Here is a 19,484-nt window from a genome sequence, read left to right on the forward strand (position 1 = left end):
GGTTGCCATTGCCTTCTCCATTCTTACATGAAATAATACGAATACATTTTTTACATGAAGAATGTCGTACCTTCAACAAAAATATATATATTTACATATGCAAAGATTTATTATAAGGAATTGGCTCATGAGATTATAGAAGCTGGCAAGTCCAAAAACCTGCAAAGCCAATATCCCAGTTCAAGTCCAAAGGCCAGAAGTTACTATAGAGCCAGGAAAAGCCAATGGCCCAGTTCAAAGGTCATCACGCAGGAAGATCCATGGTTCTACTGATTACATGAGGCCCACTCACATTATGGACGGCAATATGTTTTATTCAGTCTAACTGAATTGTTAATCTCACCCAAAAACACCCTCACACAAACACCCTTAATGTTTGACAAAACATATGGGTACCCTGTGATCCAGTCAAGTTGACACATAAACTATCACATATGGGGAAACTAAGTAAAATCACAGCCTTGAATATTAATAAGGTTAACCAAGAGATAAGTAGCAAGGCATAGTATAGACAAGCATATTAATTTTGGTGTTGGAGACCCTCAGGCAAATTATTTCACCTTGGCCTGTTTTCTATTCTATAGATAGGAATAATATCACTTTCCTCAAAAAGCTAATATGGTTACATGAAATAATGTTTATAAACCTAACATTGTTTGGCATATATTTCATTCTCAGAATTTTTGAAACTAAACACACCATTTTAATATTAAAAATTCCATTTTACTAACGTCATCCTCTTGAGGCTCTTAAAATTTTACATCAATCAGAACATTAAGTTGTCCTCTGAGGTTTATGTAGGTCTGGCAATGAACTACTAAGTTTTAAAATTTTTGTCTTTAAGACAAAATATTTACATTTTGACCTCCTTCCCCATCTCTCCCATGAAGCAGAGCAAAAAGAAATATAAAAAGGGATGATTTTTTTTAAGTCACTCTTGAAAATAAGATGAACTTCTCTGTGGACCACACATGGCAACAGAAACTGTGAGCAGAGCTGAGCTATGGGCCTGTGGACTCCAAACAATAGCAGCTATGAGTTTTGGGAGAGGAATTAAATGTCCTCAGAAGGCTCACTGCCTGAAATTGGGGGTTAACCCAAGCAAATGGCAATTCAATAAAATTAGAAATCAATTAACATGATTTTTCTACCTTAGAAAAACATATGTTGGGGGTGGGGCAGCCAGGGAGAGGAACTCACACACACAAAGACCAAAGTAGTCCAGATCACATTTATGATACAGCTAAGCCAGGGGAAGTTACAGAGAATCTTAGCATGAGATGAAGCAAACAGATCAAAAGAATGGATGCAGAACTCAAACCAAGTCATTATACGGTAACTGAATGACATATAGCATCTGAAACATGGTATTTGGAGGAACAGCTATACACATACAAAAATAAATAAAACAAAACCCAAGAACTAAACCACAAGCAAAAAGAAATTCAGGTGGATTAAACATCTAAACACTAAACACACTAAACACTTTTTTTAAACTTTTGGAAAGATGTACAGGAGAGTATCTTTATGACATTTGCTAGATAAGACTCAGAAAACACTATTATGAAAGACTGGTGAGATTACATTAAAATTAAAAGTGTTTATTTAAGAAGATTCTATAATCAAATACAAGGATACACAGACTTCAAGACAGTTGAAACATACATAACAGAGCATTATGTAGTATCGAAAATATGTAACAGCTATAAATCCATAAGGAAAAGACAAACCAGAAAAATGGGCAAAAGTTATCGCCTGTGAAATCACACCACATTTCCTCAATATCCTGTACTTACACGAGGCAGCACTATTCAGTGTTGGGGACTATCTATAAGAAATGAATATCAGAAGACCATTGGGGCCCTCTGGAGGCTGGTTACTACACACACAAAATAGTATTTTTTTATTTGACATACAGTCAATAATATTAGTTTCAAGACAGTACTTTGTAGTGTTTTGGTAACACATGTGTGTGTTAAAAACATAAAAACACAAACTAGAATATGCAGTCCCTCTAGGACAGACGTTATCTCCGGGGAGAAAGGGATGGAATCAAAAGGTAATACAATTAGTTTCAAATGAATCTAACACTTACATATTAATATATTCATAGATCTAAAGAAAACATAACCAAATGCTAACACTTATTAAATTTGCATGGTGGAAATACATGGGTGTTCTTTAAGTGATTCACCTTTCCTCTTAGGTTGGAAATATTTCAGTAAAGTTTTAAAATAAGGAACCTGAAGAAATGAAAATAACATTTGCTTTGAACAATCTTATTTTTATAGATTTTAAAAATTGCAATTTTCACGACACCTAAGAAAAATATTTTTCTAACATCAAAATAAGCATCTCTTTGGTATAGCAACACACCACAAGTGTTATCTTTAACAGAAAAACTTAATCAAGAACTGTGACTTAATATGCTAAATAACACTATCCTTTGCCCATCCATGTGTCCCCTTTCACAGGCCCATTGTGGGGCTTGGAAGTGTAGTTCTGTGCATACCTCCACAGCTACAAGAATTAAGACGCTGCATCAGATATGTCCAGAAGTCACACAACAGAGAATTAGTCGGCTTGATCACCGACACATATGACACAAACTCACCAAAAGAGAGCGCGTGTGCACAACATATGAGACAAGTAAAACAGAGCATTGCCATGAAGATCAAATAATATGAAAACAATTACATCATTTAAATTTGATGCATTTTTTTAAAGTACTTGTTTAGAATTATTACACTCAGAATTTAAAATTATTACCTGCCAAGCTCCAAAAGTAATACTACAAAGCCATAATTTTGATAAGGCACTTTAAGGAGAACAATTAAACATATAAAACAGTGAATATAAGAAATATCCATAAAAGCAGTTAACCTCAGAAATAGAGGGGAAAAAAAATACGTATTTTTTCAAGACAGGCTTCAGTAAAAGTTTTTTTGAAAAGTATCACAGAGGGGTGAAAAATATTTATCATGTATTTTTAAAAGTTGTTATCAAAGTTCAAATTCCTGTTTAAAAAAAGAAAGATAACATTTTCCTTAAAGTCAGTGAAGTTCTGACTCAAATACTTTTTCAAGAAACAATTAACATCTTTATGCTAAAGTTAAAAGAAAAAGCAGCTTTTAATTATGCTGCCAACTCTTATTTAACAAACATTTAGTGACTGTTGTGTAACAGTGTTTTAGGTTGCTGGAAATATGTAAGTAACTAAGACACAATCATTGGTTCTAGGGAACTTAGCCCAGTGAAGCTAAATCTAACATTGGTAACATGAAAGTTTACTTTCTTTGGGCCATAAATAAAGCTCAATTTCAAATTCTGCTCTTCTTGGCATCTTCTTGCAAATAGAAGAGCATAATGGTTCACCTAGTTTGCTACTGGCAACACTGTGGCATTATTACCTACTGATTAACTTTCATAAAAGAGTCTTTGAAAGTTCAGAGAACAGAAAGTGTTTAAAGATAAAAAAATATGAATCAGCCTCAAAAATAACATCAGCATTCTGTTTTCACAAAATGAAGAAAACCAAGAAAATTTTCATCTTTAAGTATCCAGAACCGTGCGATCATCCAGTCTCCATGGTACATGTGCAAACATCATAGATGAGGAGGTATGCATTATTACAGTCAAATCAGTCATCAGGCTTCAAGGAATCATAGCCTTCTTTCAAGAGGTCCCGCCATGTTTTAAGGAAACGTGCATTTTCTGTACATTTGAAGGCAAGCTCTTCCACTTGAGCTGATACTGCAGATGTGGCTTCCAGAAGTTTGGTTAATGAAAATGCTGCCTGAAAATTTAAAAAAAAAAAAAGTAAAACTATATGTTTATTTTTAAAATTATCTCCCTATTTTATGAACCTAGCAGAAAATAGCTTAGAATCCAATGCCCAAGTTCTTTTCTTTAAAAAGTTAAAAATCTTCAAACTACGACATGCCAGCTCTTTAGTGGAACCTAAAAAAATTGTCTACATTAAGTAAGCTTTGAGGACATATGTCTACCAGAAAGATTTACATTATGTATGAGACATGACCAGTCAGCATCTTTTTCGGGTGATAATACACTAGTCTCATTTAGCTCAACAAGACGATTTGGGCCCGTTGACACCAAGAAGTATTTGAAGGACTTATGATACAGCTCTTACTGATGGGAGGGAGCGACTTGCTCCGCTATTTTCATCTGTTTAACACTGCAGACCATGAAACCGTATGAACCAAAGAACAGACACTCTGAGCTCACAATTAACACCAACAAAAACAACACCCATGCAGAAAACACTGCAACCTTGGTGGAAAACTCATTTCTTGATCAAATGCTTTCTTCACCCACCGTATAAAATAACAATGTTCCTGGGTAACAAACATATCAGCACTGCATTCTACACGCTCATTTAGAACAGCCTGGTTCAGCAAAGATGAAGCTGTGTCAGCATTTCAGCCATCTTTTTAAAACAACAAATACTTGCTGAGGAATGAGAGAATAACGGAGTTCACCCCGCGGTTTGCAATCTGCACAGGAGGATCTCCCGGTTAAGACGACACCCTACAGACTTCATTTACTTGACCTTAAATCGAGAAACCCGACTGTGTGGCTGGGTGGCTGTGAGTGTACGCGCGCGTCTACAAACTGGAGACTCAACAGAAGCCGTCCAGACCAGGAATCCCGGCCATCAGAGGGACGGGTCTTTGTACTGTTAGGGGAAGCAATCTGGACCGCGGGGCGGGGACTAACCCTTCCTAACTGGGTCCGCTCAGAAGGATAATCGCCTACCCAGCAGGCTCTGGGCAGGCGGCCAACTAAACAGGGCGAGGGGGAGGGAGACGGATCAAGTCCCAGCAGAGGAATCCCTGTCTGGTCCTCAGCCCCGCAGACGAGGCAGGGCGGTGGGTTTGTGAACTGCGCCGTTTCGGGTTACACCGCGAGAGCGGAACCAGACCTCCAGGCACAAAGACCCGGCGCGGGCGTGGCGGGAGAGGGATGCCCTGGACTCCCGACGCGGCTCTTGAATACGTGCGGGACACGGCCCGGACCCGCCGGCCGCACTCACGTCTCCGATCTGCAGCTCCACCTCTTCCAGCGGGTCCACCAGTCGGCCGCTGCTCCTGCTCGGAACAGGCAAGCCCAAACCCCCTGGGGTGCCGGGGGAAGATGCTGAAGACGTGTCTGGAGAAGAAGAAGAAGGGGGCGGTGGCGGCGGGGAAACCTGCAGCCCGTCAGGGTTCGCCATGGAGCGCGGCTGGGCGACTGGACCGGACTTGGGAGGCCGAACCAATACCAACCGTCTTTCAACCGCTCGCGCCCAAAGCCCAGCGGGCCCGCCTCCTCTCGGCTCTTCGCCGGGGACCGCGAAGCCGTGTCACTTTCTCGGGACAGCCAATCAGATGCCAATGAGTTCGCCTGAGGCTGCTCTCCTCTCCGAGGGAAAACCTCCCAGCGGGTTCCCAGACACCGGAACAGAAGACCACAGCTCCCAAGGTGCCGTGCGCGCCGCTACGCCTCACCGTTTTGGGGCTCTGCGCGCGATTCATCCTGGGATTTGTGGTCCCCCCGCCCCCCCACTCCCCAACCATTCCGGCGCTCTCAGCGCACGCCGGGTGAGAGGCCGTGCAGCCTGCAGCCGCGGGCGGCGCTGGGACTTTGAGTCCCTTCCCGTGCCCCTTCGGTCCGTGACCCGGAAACGCTGCGGGCGTCGCGTCGCGTCACTCGTGGCGCCCGCGCACAGCAAGACAGGCGGGAGCGTGGTGAAGCCGGAGCGTTCGGCGGAGCAGGCAGGTGGTGACTGCTTGCGTCTCGGCCGGCGATGGCGCCCCCAGTGGTTTAGAGGTCCCGCGCCCATACGAGCCAAGCCCAACCTCCCTCCCGGCGTCGGCCAGCGTCCTGTCTGTCTGCTGTGAACATGCAGGTGCTGCTGGCCAGATTGGCCTGCCCGGGTGAGCGGGGTCTGTGGGCGCGGGTTGACAGAGCAAGGTCGCGGGGCAGTCCGGGCTCGCCTCGCTAGGGAAGAACTCGGGCAAGGGCGCGCGATCAGCGCCAGGTGGATCCTGGTTTCCTCCCCGGGCTTGTCCCTGTTGAAAAAGTTGACAACTAGGGCAGAGGTCACGGGCGGAGGAAACTTGTCAACGCGGCTCCCGAGCGGAATCTTCCCCGAACCCTGGTGCTGACCCTCCTCCCAAAGCCCAGATGTTGTCCTAGACTGCAACAGCCTTGTTGGAAAATGGGTAAATTAGCTATTACACAGATTTTCTCCTTGGTCCTCTCCTGACTTGCGTCTTGCAGCCGTCCTACTCCTTTCTTAAGAATTTGAACTCTGTTCTGTCACGTTGACATTTATATGGTACCCAAGTCATCAGGTTATCTCTGGAGCCGGAAATTTTTCTGTGTTGTCTAAAATTAACTCTACAGCGTATCGTGTTATGGTTGCCCCTAGAACCATCATGATGATTTGGTAAAATACCGCATTACCTCCCCTTTCACCTTAGAAAAAAAGTAGAATGATGTCATTGGACGGTTTTTGTTTGTTTTACTTAAAAACAGTTTAAAAAAAAGTTTACTCCAAGATATCTCTCAAAACTGACTTAATTTTTTTCTGTAGTTTATTTAAATTTTGGTTCTAGAATAAACAAGTGTACATATTGCAAATTCACGGGTATTCTTGTGTAAATTTCAAAAAAAGTAGAATTTTGTCAAATTTGTCCACCATGTATTAAATAATTGGAATTTAAAGTTTCTGTTATGGTGCATGTTTTATGACACCTAATGTGTAAATACTGTTGACTGAAAAAAAATGCACAACCTAAAAGGTTGAGGATTGTGTTTTACTCAGCAGGCACAGGGAGCGCTTAGGAGACAGCCTCTTAAGATAGCTCTGAGAGACAGCTCTGTAGAAGCCAGGATATATAGGAGTTTTTGCAAAAAACAAACAAGCTGAAACACACAAAATAGGTAGTTGGAACATCAAAAGATTACTGGTAATTAAAAAAATATATCTCAAGTTAATGAATTTAGTGCTTTTCTGTGTATGGGAAGATGTAAGAGTTTGGGCTCATTGAAATCATTCCTTTGATACGTATCTCCACTATCTATCTATCAGTGTCCTGCGTTTCTCCATCCTGAATGCCTTCAGAGTACACAGTCAGGGACGTCTGCAGTAGCTGAGAGCCTGATGGCCACAACATCCTTTGTTTACTGATACAGCAGGTGATATTCTTTGTCCACAGTGCCTCCTCTAAGTCATAAATTTGACCAACATTTGGGAGTCATTTCATGACCAGTTTTTGTCCCTTGGTGCTAGGAAGGTTCATTCCTAGATCAGGCGAAGATTATGTTGATAGGCCACCCAATGTGTTATTTTTGGATCAGGTCCTGTTGATAATCTAAAATTCTCTGGAGTGCCTGTCTCACTAGTTTATTATGATCCAGAAGATGTTTTCCCATGTCGTTTATTCCCATGTCTGAAGTTGCACTGTTACAATTATTCTGTGTAGAGTTAATCTGTATGTAAATTGTCTTAAGCCATTAATTTTGTTGGAGGCCTGGTTAAACATTGGATGATGCCAAAGGAAATTTTATGAAATAGAAAGGATATAAGTAATTCAGCTAATAACATTAATAAGGTCATAGTGCAGCAGAGAGAGGGACAAGTTATAAGTCATTTGAATCCAACAAGAGGGCAAATTAAAACAATGATCAGTATAACTAGTTGTAGTCTGGTTGAAATAAGCTATCCAATCCACAGGAGAACCAGCTGAACAAGCCAGATTTTGGAGGGATCACGTAAAGAGAAAGATAATGTTTCATCTTCATTTACAAAGGTATACTTTATCAACTTGTTGTAGGTGAGTGTAAGAGGAAAGGTTTTTCAGTTCAGTGATATGATCTGAAAGTTATCAGGAATTTGTATTTGCCAAAAAGTCATTTTTATAAATCTTGAAGATCTTCATTTTACAAAAGCATCAGAGTGAAGCAATGATTATCTATAAATGACAAAATACTTAAAATGACGTGGTTAAAGATCTGATTACAATGCAATTGACAAGAAACTTGGATATTTCTGCGACAGACAGCATTTTAAGATAATAACTAGAATTATGATTGATAGCATTATATTGATAACAGGACATACCAGACTTCTGGGAGTTCTTTATAAATTTTAGAATATCTGTATTAATGACATCTAACCCTAAATGGCTTTACCACCACTTATGTGACAATGTTTCCCATGTACATTAACATAAATAAACAAACCTGATTAGTTTAATATCTCTCTTTGCAATATCAGGGTTCCTTTGAAGTATCCCAGAGTTAATTGAAGGTCAAAAGGACTTTAGTTAGAATTTGCTATTTGGGAAGTTTGTCAAAAATATCAAAAAGGTTTCAAAACACTAGTCAAGTAGGATCATAGGTCATTGTTGAAACAACACTTATTCACTTAACCAAAGTGACAAAATATTTCAAAAGCAAAAACAGATCATTTAGAGGCACAGAAACTCAATCTGGTATCAAAAGCAGGGAAAATTTTGTTCTCTTAACAGAGAGAGGAACCAAGACTAGTCCTACTCCAGCCTACTTTTAATTACAAAATCCATTTACATTACTAAATTTAATCTAATCCTAGCCTGACCATTTTTGAAACTCCTTTTTCAGGGCTTTTTTTCTATTGACCTTCCACAACTTTCTCTATTCTTATTAGTTTGTTCCTTAATTTTTTTTATCCAGAAATAACTGACTCTAGGACAAAAGCACCCTTACAGTTCCAACAGGTTCATTTCTATTCTTCAGTCTTTTGCCGAAAACATACATCCTACTTTGCTTATACACTGAACTACTTCCCTTGATAGTTTTAGTAGCTTTGATTACGTATTATAGTTTTAACCTTTAAAAACCTTAATCTTTAGCAGAAACCTAAAAGGAACAAGTGATTGTGAACTGTTTGTGAAACCAGCATTTCCCATTTGGGATATTCTATAACTTCTAGAAATGTATATCTTCTCATAACATAATTTCTTTATTCTATGTGATACAAGATATGTCCAATAAAGCCAAAGATCTTTGGTTTCCCTCTTGTGAGGAAACAAAAGTAGGTCAATTTAGACCTGTTTAGCAATTAATGTTCCAGTATTTTATCTTATTTGAAATGACCTGGATATTCAAGGATTTCCCATCATTTAACTTACCAAAATTCAAATTACCAAAAATCTGAGAAACACCTAACAAAAGAATTTCTAAAGAGTTCACCAGAAAATTCTTATCTCATTTACCTTTATTGATTAACTTAAAATCATATCAAGTTAAATTTTTTTTTCACATTGACAAACTCTATAACAGAAATGACATGAACTTACTGACCTTCCGTAAACTTAGGTACAATAAAAGTAAGACATGTCTGTATTGACTAAACCAGTGAGCTTAAGGTAACTTTAATATCAGATATTAATTTAATATTGAATATTTTCTAGACCATGTGAGCCCCAAATTCCCTCCAACAAGTTTCTTTTATATTTAGAAATATTTAGTTTGTAAGCACTTACTTTAAGTCAATTAAATAGAGCTCTTTTATAAGTTTAATTTTGTTCATATTTTCCAGAGTTAGAGATATCTCATATGTGATGTGCACCCAGACACATAAACAGACAAAACTAGAGATCACATAGCTTCACTCTAAAAACTTAGTTATGAATCAGATATTACCATATAAACTCACAAGTGTATAAGTAACAGTTGGAATAAGATAAATTTGTTTGCTCAGATTAATACTTCACTATTTGTGGAAAGGCCTTCAGGTTTATATTTGTCCTTGATAAACCCTTAAGGAGGCTAAGAATTAGAGTTTGGGTGAGGGAACCTTTCCAACAGTTGGAGTCTTAAAAGGTCTTTTTCCCATTCCCCCCCCCCCCCATTTTGGGTTTTATTTGATTGAGCTAATTAGGCTCAGTCTCAGTTCTCTGGGAGCTGTATTTACATTTCTGATCTGTAGAGACTTGCAAGGTACAGTAGCTCCTGATATTAAAAGATTGATTTGTCCAACTATACTTACTTTGATTTGCTTTTGTATCAGAGATTTCCAGCTAAACTGAAAATCAAAAAAGAGTCCCAGGTTATAGAACTTTAGAATTTAATTTGTCATGCTTTCAAAAACTTGCATAAGGCATTACAAAGCCCTTCTTTCTGAGTACATAGGTTAGACCCAGAGAAAAATGTCTATTATTTTTTTTTTTTAGCCTCTGAATATTAGTTCCCAGTTTTTACTTTATATTGTCTTGGCTCAGGTAACCCTATTGGTTTCCTTTCCTATATTTAAATAATATTTCCTAAGGGCCAGATTTATATACCCTATCTTATAATACCAAAAAGAGGAAGCCCAGTAAAACATGTCTATCCCACAATATAATTCAGCAAAAGAGATGTAAACATCTTATATAAAGCCTATTTAAATGTACCAGTTTTTATAAACTTTCATCTCAATTCTGTCAACTTTTATACCTTTAACTTTGGTTCCCATTGGAACCCAGTCAGCAAGCTTTGGTCTTAAAAGGAGTCCTAGAAGCTTTCCTTTCTTTTATTCTCCAACCATTTTATCTATTTTGTATAAAAGATTCTCAGATCCCTAGTGAGGGACTGAGCCAAGGGATATAAGCCCTCTTGTCAGTCTTGTAACTTGACTAATAGGTCTAACTGCTGCCCCAACTAATTGGCAACTAGTTTGTCAGGTAGCTAAGTATAATTTTTTTCCCAGCCTTTTAAGGGAATATATTTTTTAACTGGGTAAATAGAGCAGACTTGTTTGGGGCTCATTAATATTGGGAACCAACAGGGTGTCCCTTTGGCTCATCCATCTTTACTTAGTGTTGCATCAAGTCCTTTTGCTTTAATCCCATTAACATCCCAGTTATTAATAACCATCTTTAGATTTCTTTATTTTGGGAAACAAGTACCTTAAAATTTTTCACCTTGTTGGGAAGAAGTCTGTAGACTTCCCTTTCAGTTTTTTTTTTAACTTTCATCTTAATATTAAGTATTCTAATGCTTTTATTAGCATCTATAAGACCCATTGAGGGGAAGCAGAGACCAGAAATAAGTCTTCCCAAACTTTTTTTCTTTGTTTGTTTTAAAGGAGTTCTTAGGTTAATCATTATATGTGTTTTCACACCCTCTAATTTGCGTTTTTCATGGGTACCAATAAAACAGTGCTTGTTATGAGAGCTCTCTAAAAATTTACCAATTTAAAATTTTTTCCAATTAAAAATCATCATCTGGCCATTAATGAGCTATATATTAATAGTGACTCAAACCTATAAGATGCAGGAGGGTTCCCCACAAGAGAGTGTGGAGAATGCCACCTAAACAAGATCCAGAAGCTTTACTGCCCAAAATAGTCTAAGAAAATGAAGGCTGACACAATAAAGGTTAAGATTGCAAAGTCCCTGAGAGTTGGCACAGTGGACAACAGACTGCAGAATCTCAGTCTGTTCGATTGGCTGACAGATGTACAACATATGTGTACCTTCCGGATGGCAGAGGCCAAGTTTCAGGACACACCCCCCCCCGCCCCCATACAACACCAAAGATCAAGTAGGCATTTAGGCAAGTAGGCGAAGACACAGAAAGAGAAATGCAAGTTCCTTCTAGAGCACTTTTATCTCTTTAAGGGAATTCTGAAAAGATGTTTTATCAAGCTGGCTTTCTCTGACTTAACTCTGTACACGATGAAAGAACCCCATCTTAGTCATTTTCAAGGCGTGATTTCCTGTAATTCCCAGTTAAGTAAATTCTTGGAAGTATAAGTTTTGTATGTAGACACGACTGAAGCGACTTACCAGCAGCAGCAGCAAACCTACCTGGAATGTTAATCGGAGGCAAAGATATTAGGCCAGCCTCTCATTTATTCACCCAGTCCAGAGCACTCAGTGTCTTTCAGCCAGGGAGCTTTCAACTCAACATCTTTCAGCTGGGGAGCTAGGTACCTATTATACTTCACCAGATAAAACTCAGAATCATCAACCAATAATCTGAAGTTCCTAGAACCAGGGAAGAGTCACCTGGATTCATCTTGACTGTCCAAGGAGGTGGGTGAGCAGAAGAGGCCACTACTGGTACCAAGGCTCTCGTTCCTCGTAGAGTTCAGGTGAAGGAGAGAAGTCAGCTTTAGGTCCTTTTGCAGTCACCAACTAGTCAGGTCAGCTAGTGAGGGGTGTAGGGTGGGAAGCAAAACCTAGAAGTTGAGAGTTATGTTGTATTCAACAGACATGAGTGCATGCTCAGTTGCTAAGTCATGTCTGACTCTTTGCAACTCCATGGGCTGTAGCCCACCAGGCTCCTCAGTCCATGGGGTTTCCCAGGAAAGAATACTGGAGTGGGTTGCCATTTCCTTCTCCAGGGTATCTTCCTGACTCAGGGACTGAACCCACGTCTCCTGCATTGGCAGTCAGATTCGTTACCACTGAACCACCAGGGAAGCCTGATATCAACAGAAATGCTGAGCACTTAAACCCAGGAGACAGCCTCTGAGATAGCTCTGAAGGACTGTTCCAGAGAGTTAGGGGAATAGCCAGGATGTACAGGAGTTTAGGGCCAGGGGAGTAAAAACGGAAAAAACAGGTAGCTGGAACATCAAAAGGTTACTGCTAATTAGAGAAAACTAGACATCTCAAATTAATGAATTTAGCACTTTTCTCTGTATGGGAAGATGCCAGAGTCTAGGCTCATTACAGTTATTCCTTGACAAGCATCTTTACTATTTAGGGCCAGCACCTTGCTTTTCTCCATTCTGAATCCCCTCAGGGTTGTACTGTTGGAGGCAGCTGCTATGGCTGATCGCTTGATGGCCACAACATCTTTTGTTTACTGAAATTAGCAGGTGACATTTTTTGTCCACAGTATGCTTTATGTTTTTCAAAATTTCAGAGTAATCAGATGCAATCTGCCCTCCTCTTAATTTAATTGAAATCATTCTTGGGTCAGGTGCTATCCAAATCCCACCAAAATTACTATTTCTGTTTTTATTGGGTCTCTAAATCATTGCTGGAGAAGGAAAGGGCAACCCACTCCAGTATTCTTGCCTAGAGAGTCCCGTAGTCAGAGGAGCCTCGTAGGCTGCTGTCCATAGCGTCGCGCAGAGTCGGACACGACTGAAGCGGCTCAGCATGCAGGCATGCGTTGGAGAAGGCAATGGCAGCCCGCTCCAGTGCTCTTGCCTGGAGAATCCCAGGGACGGCGGAGCCTGGTGGGCTGCACTCTGTGGGGTCGCAGAGAGTCGGACACGACTGAAGCGACTTAGCAGCAGCAGCAGCTAAATCATTGCTGTTTTCATGGCATGGTGTTAGGACTACAGACATCGAAGAGATGGACCCAGAATTGCCATCAGTGTGATTTTCTATGGTGATATCATGAGTTCTCTGAACTTTTTGACCTCACCTCTCTACCAAAATTTAGCCAAGGTGTCTAAGTGTTTAAATCTCTAAAGTTAAGTGGCAGTTTTGTATTCAGAAAAGGAGTAAAGGTTGTGACTTTCTTTAACCCCCTGAAGGAAATTAGATTACCCAGTTCCAGATATTTTTAAGAAAATTATTAGCTATATAAGCAATGAAATTGCAGTTTTGTTTGGGACCAAATCATCAGATTTCAAAATCAAATGATAACTTCTGTATGCTCAATTACAATGCATCAAAAAATTGTTTTTTATAATAAATAAGTGTTCTTTTAAATGATGATAATACTCTATTTGAGCTCTGGAACTGAGCTCTCCTATAATATCTTTATTTACCGTTTTTTTTAAGATTTAATAAAGGTGAAGGGATAAGTAGATTTTAAAAAGTTATTCCCAATATTACAGTTCTTAGTATGCTGTTTGCAAGTAGAGAAAATTGATACGTTGACTTTTTTTTTAATAAAAGAGTGACTCTCGGAAAACAGATTTCTAGTGTTTAAGAGGCTTTAGGGTTCAGTGCTTCAAACCTCTTCCCCTCCTGCATTCATCATAATCTAATTGATTGTCTGATGCTAGGTTTTACTTTTTAAAAAATTCATTTTATTGAAAAAAGCATAAAAATAAATCAGTTATGCAGTTGAGTGCTTAAGGATATAAATAATTAGCCTTTGCCAGGCTGACATCTCCTTTTAATCAGAAACAAAGGAAAGCGAGAGGAGGAAGGGAAGGAGGAAGGAGACAGCTAGTTTCAGGTCCTATAACTTCAGAGGCCAGGTCAAGTCCAGTTGTAGCCTCAGAGTTTGACTGGTGTTGGAAGGATAGAGACTGGGTTGGCTGGGGTCATCTGAATTTCTCTCTCTCTGCTGTAAATGAGGAAAACCTTTGTTAAGATTTACTGTTTATTTATTGTTCCATGTTTAGAAGCTCATTCACACGCAGATAGATGCTTCCTCTAAAGACAAAAACTGAGAAAGCCCTCATTGTTATCATTATAATCCAGGAATTAGTTTTAGGAAAATAAACCAGAGATTAGCAAATTGCTGGATGACAGTTAAAATTGTAATTAGGAAGGTACCTATCAGGTTAACAAATGTGTATTAGTCACTTGCTTTGTGTGAGACGTACTGGGTCCTGCACAATAGTGTTTTCTAGACAAAGGTTGACAATAAACTTCAGAGCTCATGAAGTGGGGAGAGTTCATAACTTGCTGAATTCAAACACAGTCTAGACAAACTCCAGAGTCTGTTCACTTAGCCGCTGCCTTATTCTGTTTGTCTTTTTTGTTTGTTGCTTCAGTTAATAACTGTTATTCCTTTTAGCAGCTTTAGATTTAAAAAAAAATCAAGCAGAAAGTACACAGAGTTTCCTTCTAACTTTCTCCCATTCCCTGCTAACATCTTGCATTGGTGTGGTACATGGGTCACACTTGGGGAGCCGGTATTGATACATTAAAGTTCAGAGTTTATATCAGGTTCACTCTGGGTGTCCTACATTCTGTGGGTTTTGACAAATGTGTAATAACACATATCCTCCATTAATAACATTGTCATACAGAATAGCCTTGCTGCCTCACAGATCCCCTTTTTTCCACATATTCATCCTTTCCTCCCTCTTCTGAATGCCTGACCCACTGATCTTTTACCGTCCCTTTTCCAGAATGTCATAGAGTTGGAATCATAAAGGATGTAGCATTTTCAGTATGCATTTCCTCCAGTGTCTCTTCACTTCTTAGCACCGATTAACATTCCATTGTATGGGTGCACCACAGTCTGTTGATCCACTCACCTATTAAAGGACATCTCCCAAGTTTCGATAGTTATGAATAAGGTTGCTTATAGCGATGCTTGTAACATTCAGGTGAATCTTTTAAATTCTGGATATTTTATTGTGATAAGAACATGGCATACACACTTTGGACAAAATTGTAAATGTATGTTACTGACTATAGGTACAGTGTTATACAGTAGATCTCTAGAGTTTGTTCATCTTGTTTGTGGATTTTTGTATGGATGTTTAATTTTCAACTCATTTTGGTGAATGCCAAATGCAATAGGAATTGCTGGATCCTATGGTAAGAGTATGTCTAGCTTCAGAAGCAAGTATCAGAGCTACAGAGGAGGGTAGGAAGAGCTGATGGAGCACTTTCTTTGTTCAGCCCCTGCAACGGGCGCTAGGTTTTCAGGATAAATCAGACCCTCTCTGCCTTTGAGGAACCCATGAGCTGAGAAGAGAAGGATAAGACAATCCTGTACAGTGTGTTACAAGAGCAAGGAGGGGGTTAGAACTACCAAGAAGAGTTTTCACAATTTCCAAAGGAAGTTTAACCAGTATAGAAAAGTGAAGGAAAACTCCAGGCAAAGAGGGGATTTCCCAACAGTTCAGTGGTTAAAGCTCTGCGTTTCCACTGCAGGGGGCACAGGTTCCATCTCTGGTCTGGGATCTAGGATCCTGCATGCCTTGCTGCCCAGCCAAAAAAAAATTTTTTTCTTAATATTCCAGACAAAGAAAATAACAAGTTGTCCACTTAAGAATGATTAAGATAATAAATCCTATGTTATGTATATTTGACCATAATAATAATTTTTTTAAAAAACAGCAAAATAGGAAGCAAAGGGCCCAGTGGTGTGAAAAAATGCAATATTTGGGAATGTGTTTAATAGATTAATGCTGGGAAATAGTTTCAAAAGATAAACTGGGTTCAGATAGTAAGAGATCTTATATGCTCTTCTAAAGAGTATATAATTTATCTTATATTCATTTTTTTTCAGAGTATCAAATGATTTAATTATAAAACTTAAGCCACTTATTCACCTTTAAAAAACACAAACATGAGAATAAAATAAACACACTCAAGACTTCCTAGCCCTTGCAGGATAGGAAGAAGCCCTGGACAGAGAGTCTGCAAATGCTTTTCCCTACACCCAACTCTGCATTTCCTCATCCATTTGAGGGTCCCAAGTTTTGACCCCTTTTGCAGTGGAAAGGAAGTAGAAGCTACAGAGTTATGTAAAGAGGGTGGCAACAATCTTACAGCTATCTGGTGCTGATAGCTTGTACACTCTGATTTGCAACTTTGAGAAACAGTATCAAATAAGCATTGTCAAATACCTACTCCTGGCCAACCTTTACTGTCATTCTTTTAAATTGCATCTTTGAGACTCATTGTGTTCATTCATTGTAGCTTCTGCTTACCCAGTCTCTTAAGTAACAAAGGTTACTTTCAGGACAACCCCCAAGGTGATGTGGTGTTTCTTAGTATAGCTGTAGTGTCTGCTGGGTGTCATCCCCTAGGACAGGCTGGCCAGATGGCAGCACCGTGCGGGGGCCCACACAGTCACTTTCCTACAGCCCTGCTTGCTCCCTCTCCTGTCTGAACACCCCACAGTCAGCGTTGAACGCTGAAGTCAGTGAGGACCTTGGCTTGTCTTCATTCTGAAGTTGAATGAAGTAACTGAATCCAGTTCTTCACCATAAATTCAAAGGAGCTTCCAAAATGTGTCAGACATGTTCTAGGGAAGCCTGGGATGGAGCTGGCGGGTCCTGGCTTCCAGGCTCAGGGAGATTGGGTAGGGGTGGGGGCAGCGCTGGCACGACTTCTTTTTTTCTGGGCCACCAGGAATTCATTAATTGCTCATTGTGTTTGTGGCCAAAAGATATGGGTTAGTTTGGGATCCACCACCTCAGAAAGAATTCTGTCCACTCCAGCTTCCAACATCCCTGACTGAACCACACTCTGCCTCAGACCATTTTACAGCTGGTTTTTGTTCATAGAAGGATTCCATTCCCACTTATCCAGATGTGTTGACAACAAAATTATCCACTTTCTGCCTCCAGTTTTGGTAAGCTGGCTTGATGTCCATCTAGGCCAGGCAGTCCTGGCAGAAGCTGTCAAACAGGCCCTGGTTCTTGAACTGCTCCAAGATGAGTGTGATGAGTGCGAGGTCCCCGAGAGGCACTGAGGCCGGGCTGATGGGGCCACCGCTCCCGAGAGCACCCATCGTGCCATCGCAGCTCCCGTGGAGGCCTGGCCCGCACTGCCACTGCCCATCGCATAGGTGTCCCCACTGTCTGCCATGGCTGCACCTTGGGCCCGCGAAGGAGAACGAATATGGCTTCCTCTCAGGGACAGAGGGCCTGGGTCGTGTAGAGGAGGCAGAGGTGGAGGAAGGGCTGGCGGGGGGACCACAGCATGGCCTCATTTTTTCCTTCTTTTCAGATTTATTTATTTGGCTATGTAGGGTCTTAGTTCAGAGAAGGCAATGGCAACCCACTCCAGTACTCTTGCCTGGAAAATGCCATGGACGGAGGAGCCTGGTGGGCTGCAGTCCATGGGGTCGCGAAGAGTCGGACACGACTGAACTACTTCACTTTCACTTTTCCCTTTCATGTATTGGAGAAGGAAATGGCAACCCACTCCAGTGTTCTTGCCTGGAGAATCCCAGGGACGGGGGAACCTGGTGGGCTGCCATGTCTGGGGTCGCACAGAGTTGGACACGACTGAAGTGACTTAGCAGCAGCAGCAGCAGGGTCTTAGTTACTGCAGGCAAGACCTTGGTTGTGGTGTGTGGACTCTCCAGTTGTGGCACACGGGCTCAGCTGTGGCATGCAGGCCCTCTAGTTGTGGTGTATGGACTCCAGTAGTTGTGGCACACGGGCTTCAGAGCACATGGGCTCAGTAGGTGTGTGTGGGCTTTGCTGCTCTGTGGCATGTGGGATCTTAGTTCCCAAACCAGGAATCGAACCCACATTCCTGCATTGCAAGGCAGATTCTTAACCTCTGGACCACCAGGGAAGTCCTGCATTCATTTATTCTGGAAACATTTTGAGAAGGGGCATTTTCACTTTCCCTTTTATTCAGCATTGTGTTATTTTAATACTTACATTGGATCATAAAGTATTTACTTAATAAAAGAGTTTAAAGGAGGAGGGAAAAGAGTATTTTTGGCTTTGTAAGAAACTGCCAAACTGTCTTCCACAGTGTCTGCACCGTTTTGCGTTCCCAGAAGGAATGAATGAGCTCTGCGGCTCCACCTCCTCAGTGGTGTTCTCCACATTCTGGGTTTTGGCCATTCTAATAGGTGTTTCAGCTTGCAGTTGTTTCAATGTGCAATTCCCTAATGAAACGGGGTGTTTAGCATCTTTTCCTACACTTATTTTCCATCTGAATAACTGTTTTGGCCAGGTGTCTGTCCAGATCTTTTTGCCTGTTTTTAAATTGAGCTGTTTATTTTCTTGTTGAATTAGTGATGAATGAGTTTTTCGTGTATATTGTATGTCAGCCCTTTATCAGCTATGTTTTCTGCAGATATTTCCTCCCAGCCTATGGCTTAGCTTTTCTTTCCCTCTTGTTGGCCTTTTAATCCTTCTCATTTATGACTCTAGCCTGCCTTTTCACAGAGAATTACAATAAAACAGGACTAACCTGTTTAATAATAGCATGAGTCAGTCATAAGTAAGTACTCTGATAAAAAGGAATACAAAAAGGACTGATACTCAACAAATATTTATACCTATATATAGGCTAGCACTGAGATTTAGCACACAAAAACAAAAATAAATAGGAGTATGCTATCTCCTGGAGAATATAAATAAGACACTATTTATGTCATCTTTTGGTCATATAGATGTTTAAAATTTTAGTTAAATGATTTTATGATTTTTGAGATTTTTTTTAACTATAGTTAGAAAAACTTTTCCAAATCCAAGTTTCTTTCTAAAAATTATAAATGTTTTTCCCATAATCCCATAATATCTTTCCCATAATAACAGTTTTATTGAGATGTAAGTTATATACCATGTCATTACATCATCTGAAATATACCATTCAGTGGTTTTTAGTATGTCCACAAAGTTCTGCAAAGTTCCATCACGCAGTGTTAGAACATTTTCATCATCCCAGGAAGAAATCTCATACCCATTAGAAATCAATCCCAACTCTCCAGCCCTAGGTAACTAATTTATTTTCTATTTCTATAAATTAGTCTAATTCTGGATATTCTGTATACATAGAATCATATAATATGTGGTCTTTTAAAAATACAAATTTATTTGACTG

At 40.1% G+C, this 19,484-nt stretch overlaps 2 protein-coding genes and 1 pseudogene across 3 annotated transcripts in view; 1 reads left to right on the forward strand and 2 right to left on the reverse strand.

Moving 5' to 3' along the window:
• Positions 1,581–5,461, reverse strand: C17H4orf46 (chromosome 17 C4orf46 homolog). Its single transcript, XM_018061486.1, has 2 exons — positions 5,054–5,461; positions 1,581–3,796 (listed from the first exon to the last, which is right to left on the reverse strand). Exons 1-2 carry the CDS (start codon positions 5,231–5,233, stop codon positions 3,641–3,643), a joined length of 336 nt encoding a protein of 111 aa, XP_017916975.1. The 5' UTR covers positions 5,234–5,461; the 3' UTR covers positions 1,581–3,640.
• The window catches only part of ETFDH (electron transfer flavoprotein dehydrogenase), a 39,675-nt gene continuing 25,898 nt past the window's right edge, over positions 5,708–19,484 (forward strand). The window contains exon 1 of one of the 2 annotated variants that reach the window (XM_018061484.1): positions 5,708–5,936. In XM_018061484.1, the coding sequence (XP_017916973.1) occupies positions 5,903–5,936 (34 nt within the window). In that variant the 5' untranslated portion in view covers positions 5,708–5,902. Of the gene's footprint in view, positions 5,937–6,004; positions 6,225–19,484 lie in introns of those variants that run through there. The other variant, XM_005691301.3, reaches the window with a different exon arrangement.
• On the reverse strand, positions 16,133–17,686 carry LOC108637889 (annotated as a pseudogene).

The sequence above is a fragment of the Capra hircus genome, chromosome 17 (genome assembly GCF_001704415.2).
Source record: "Capra hircus breed San Clemente chromosome 17, ASM170441v1, whole genome shotgun sequence".
In the NCBI taxonomy this organism is placed as follows: domain Eukaryota; kingdom Metazoa; phylum Chordata; class Mammalia; order Artiodactyla; family Bovidae; genus Capra; species Capra hircus.

Bases quoted from the DNA above. Each gene is read 5' to 3' on its own strand.
- C17H4orf46 (XM_018061486.1), bottom strand. From the start codon at position 5,233: ATGGCGAACCCTGACGGGCTGCAGGTTTCCCCGCCGCCACCGCCCCCT. The intron at 3,797-5,053 runs GTGAGTGCGGCC...TTAAATTTTCAG, and splicing joins TGGAGCTGCAGATCGGAGAC to GCAGCATTTTCATTAACCAA.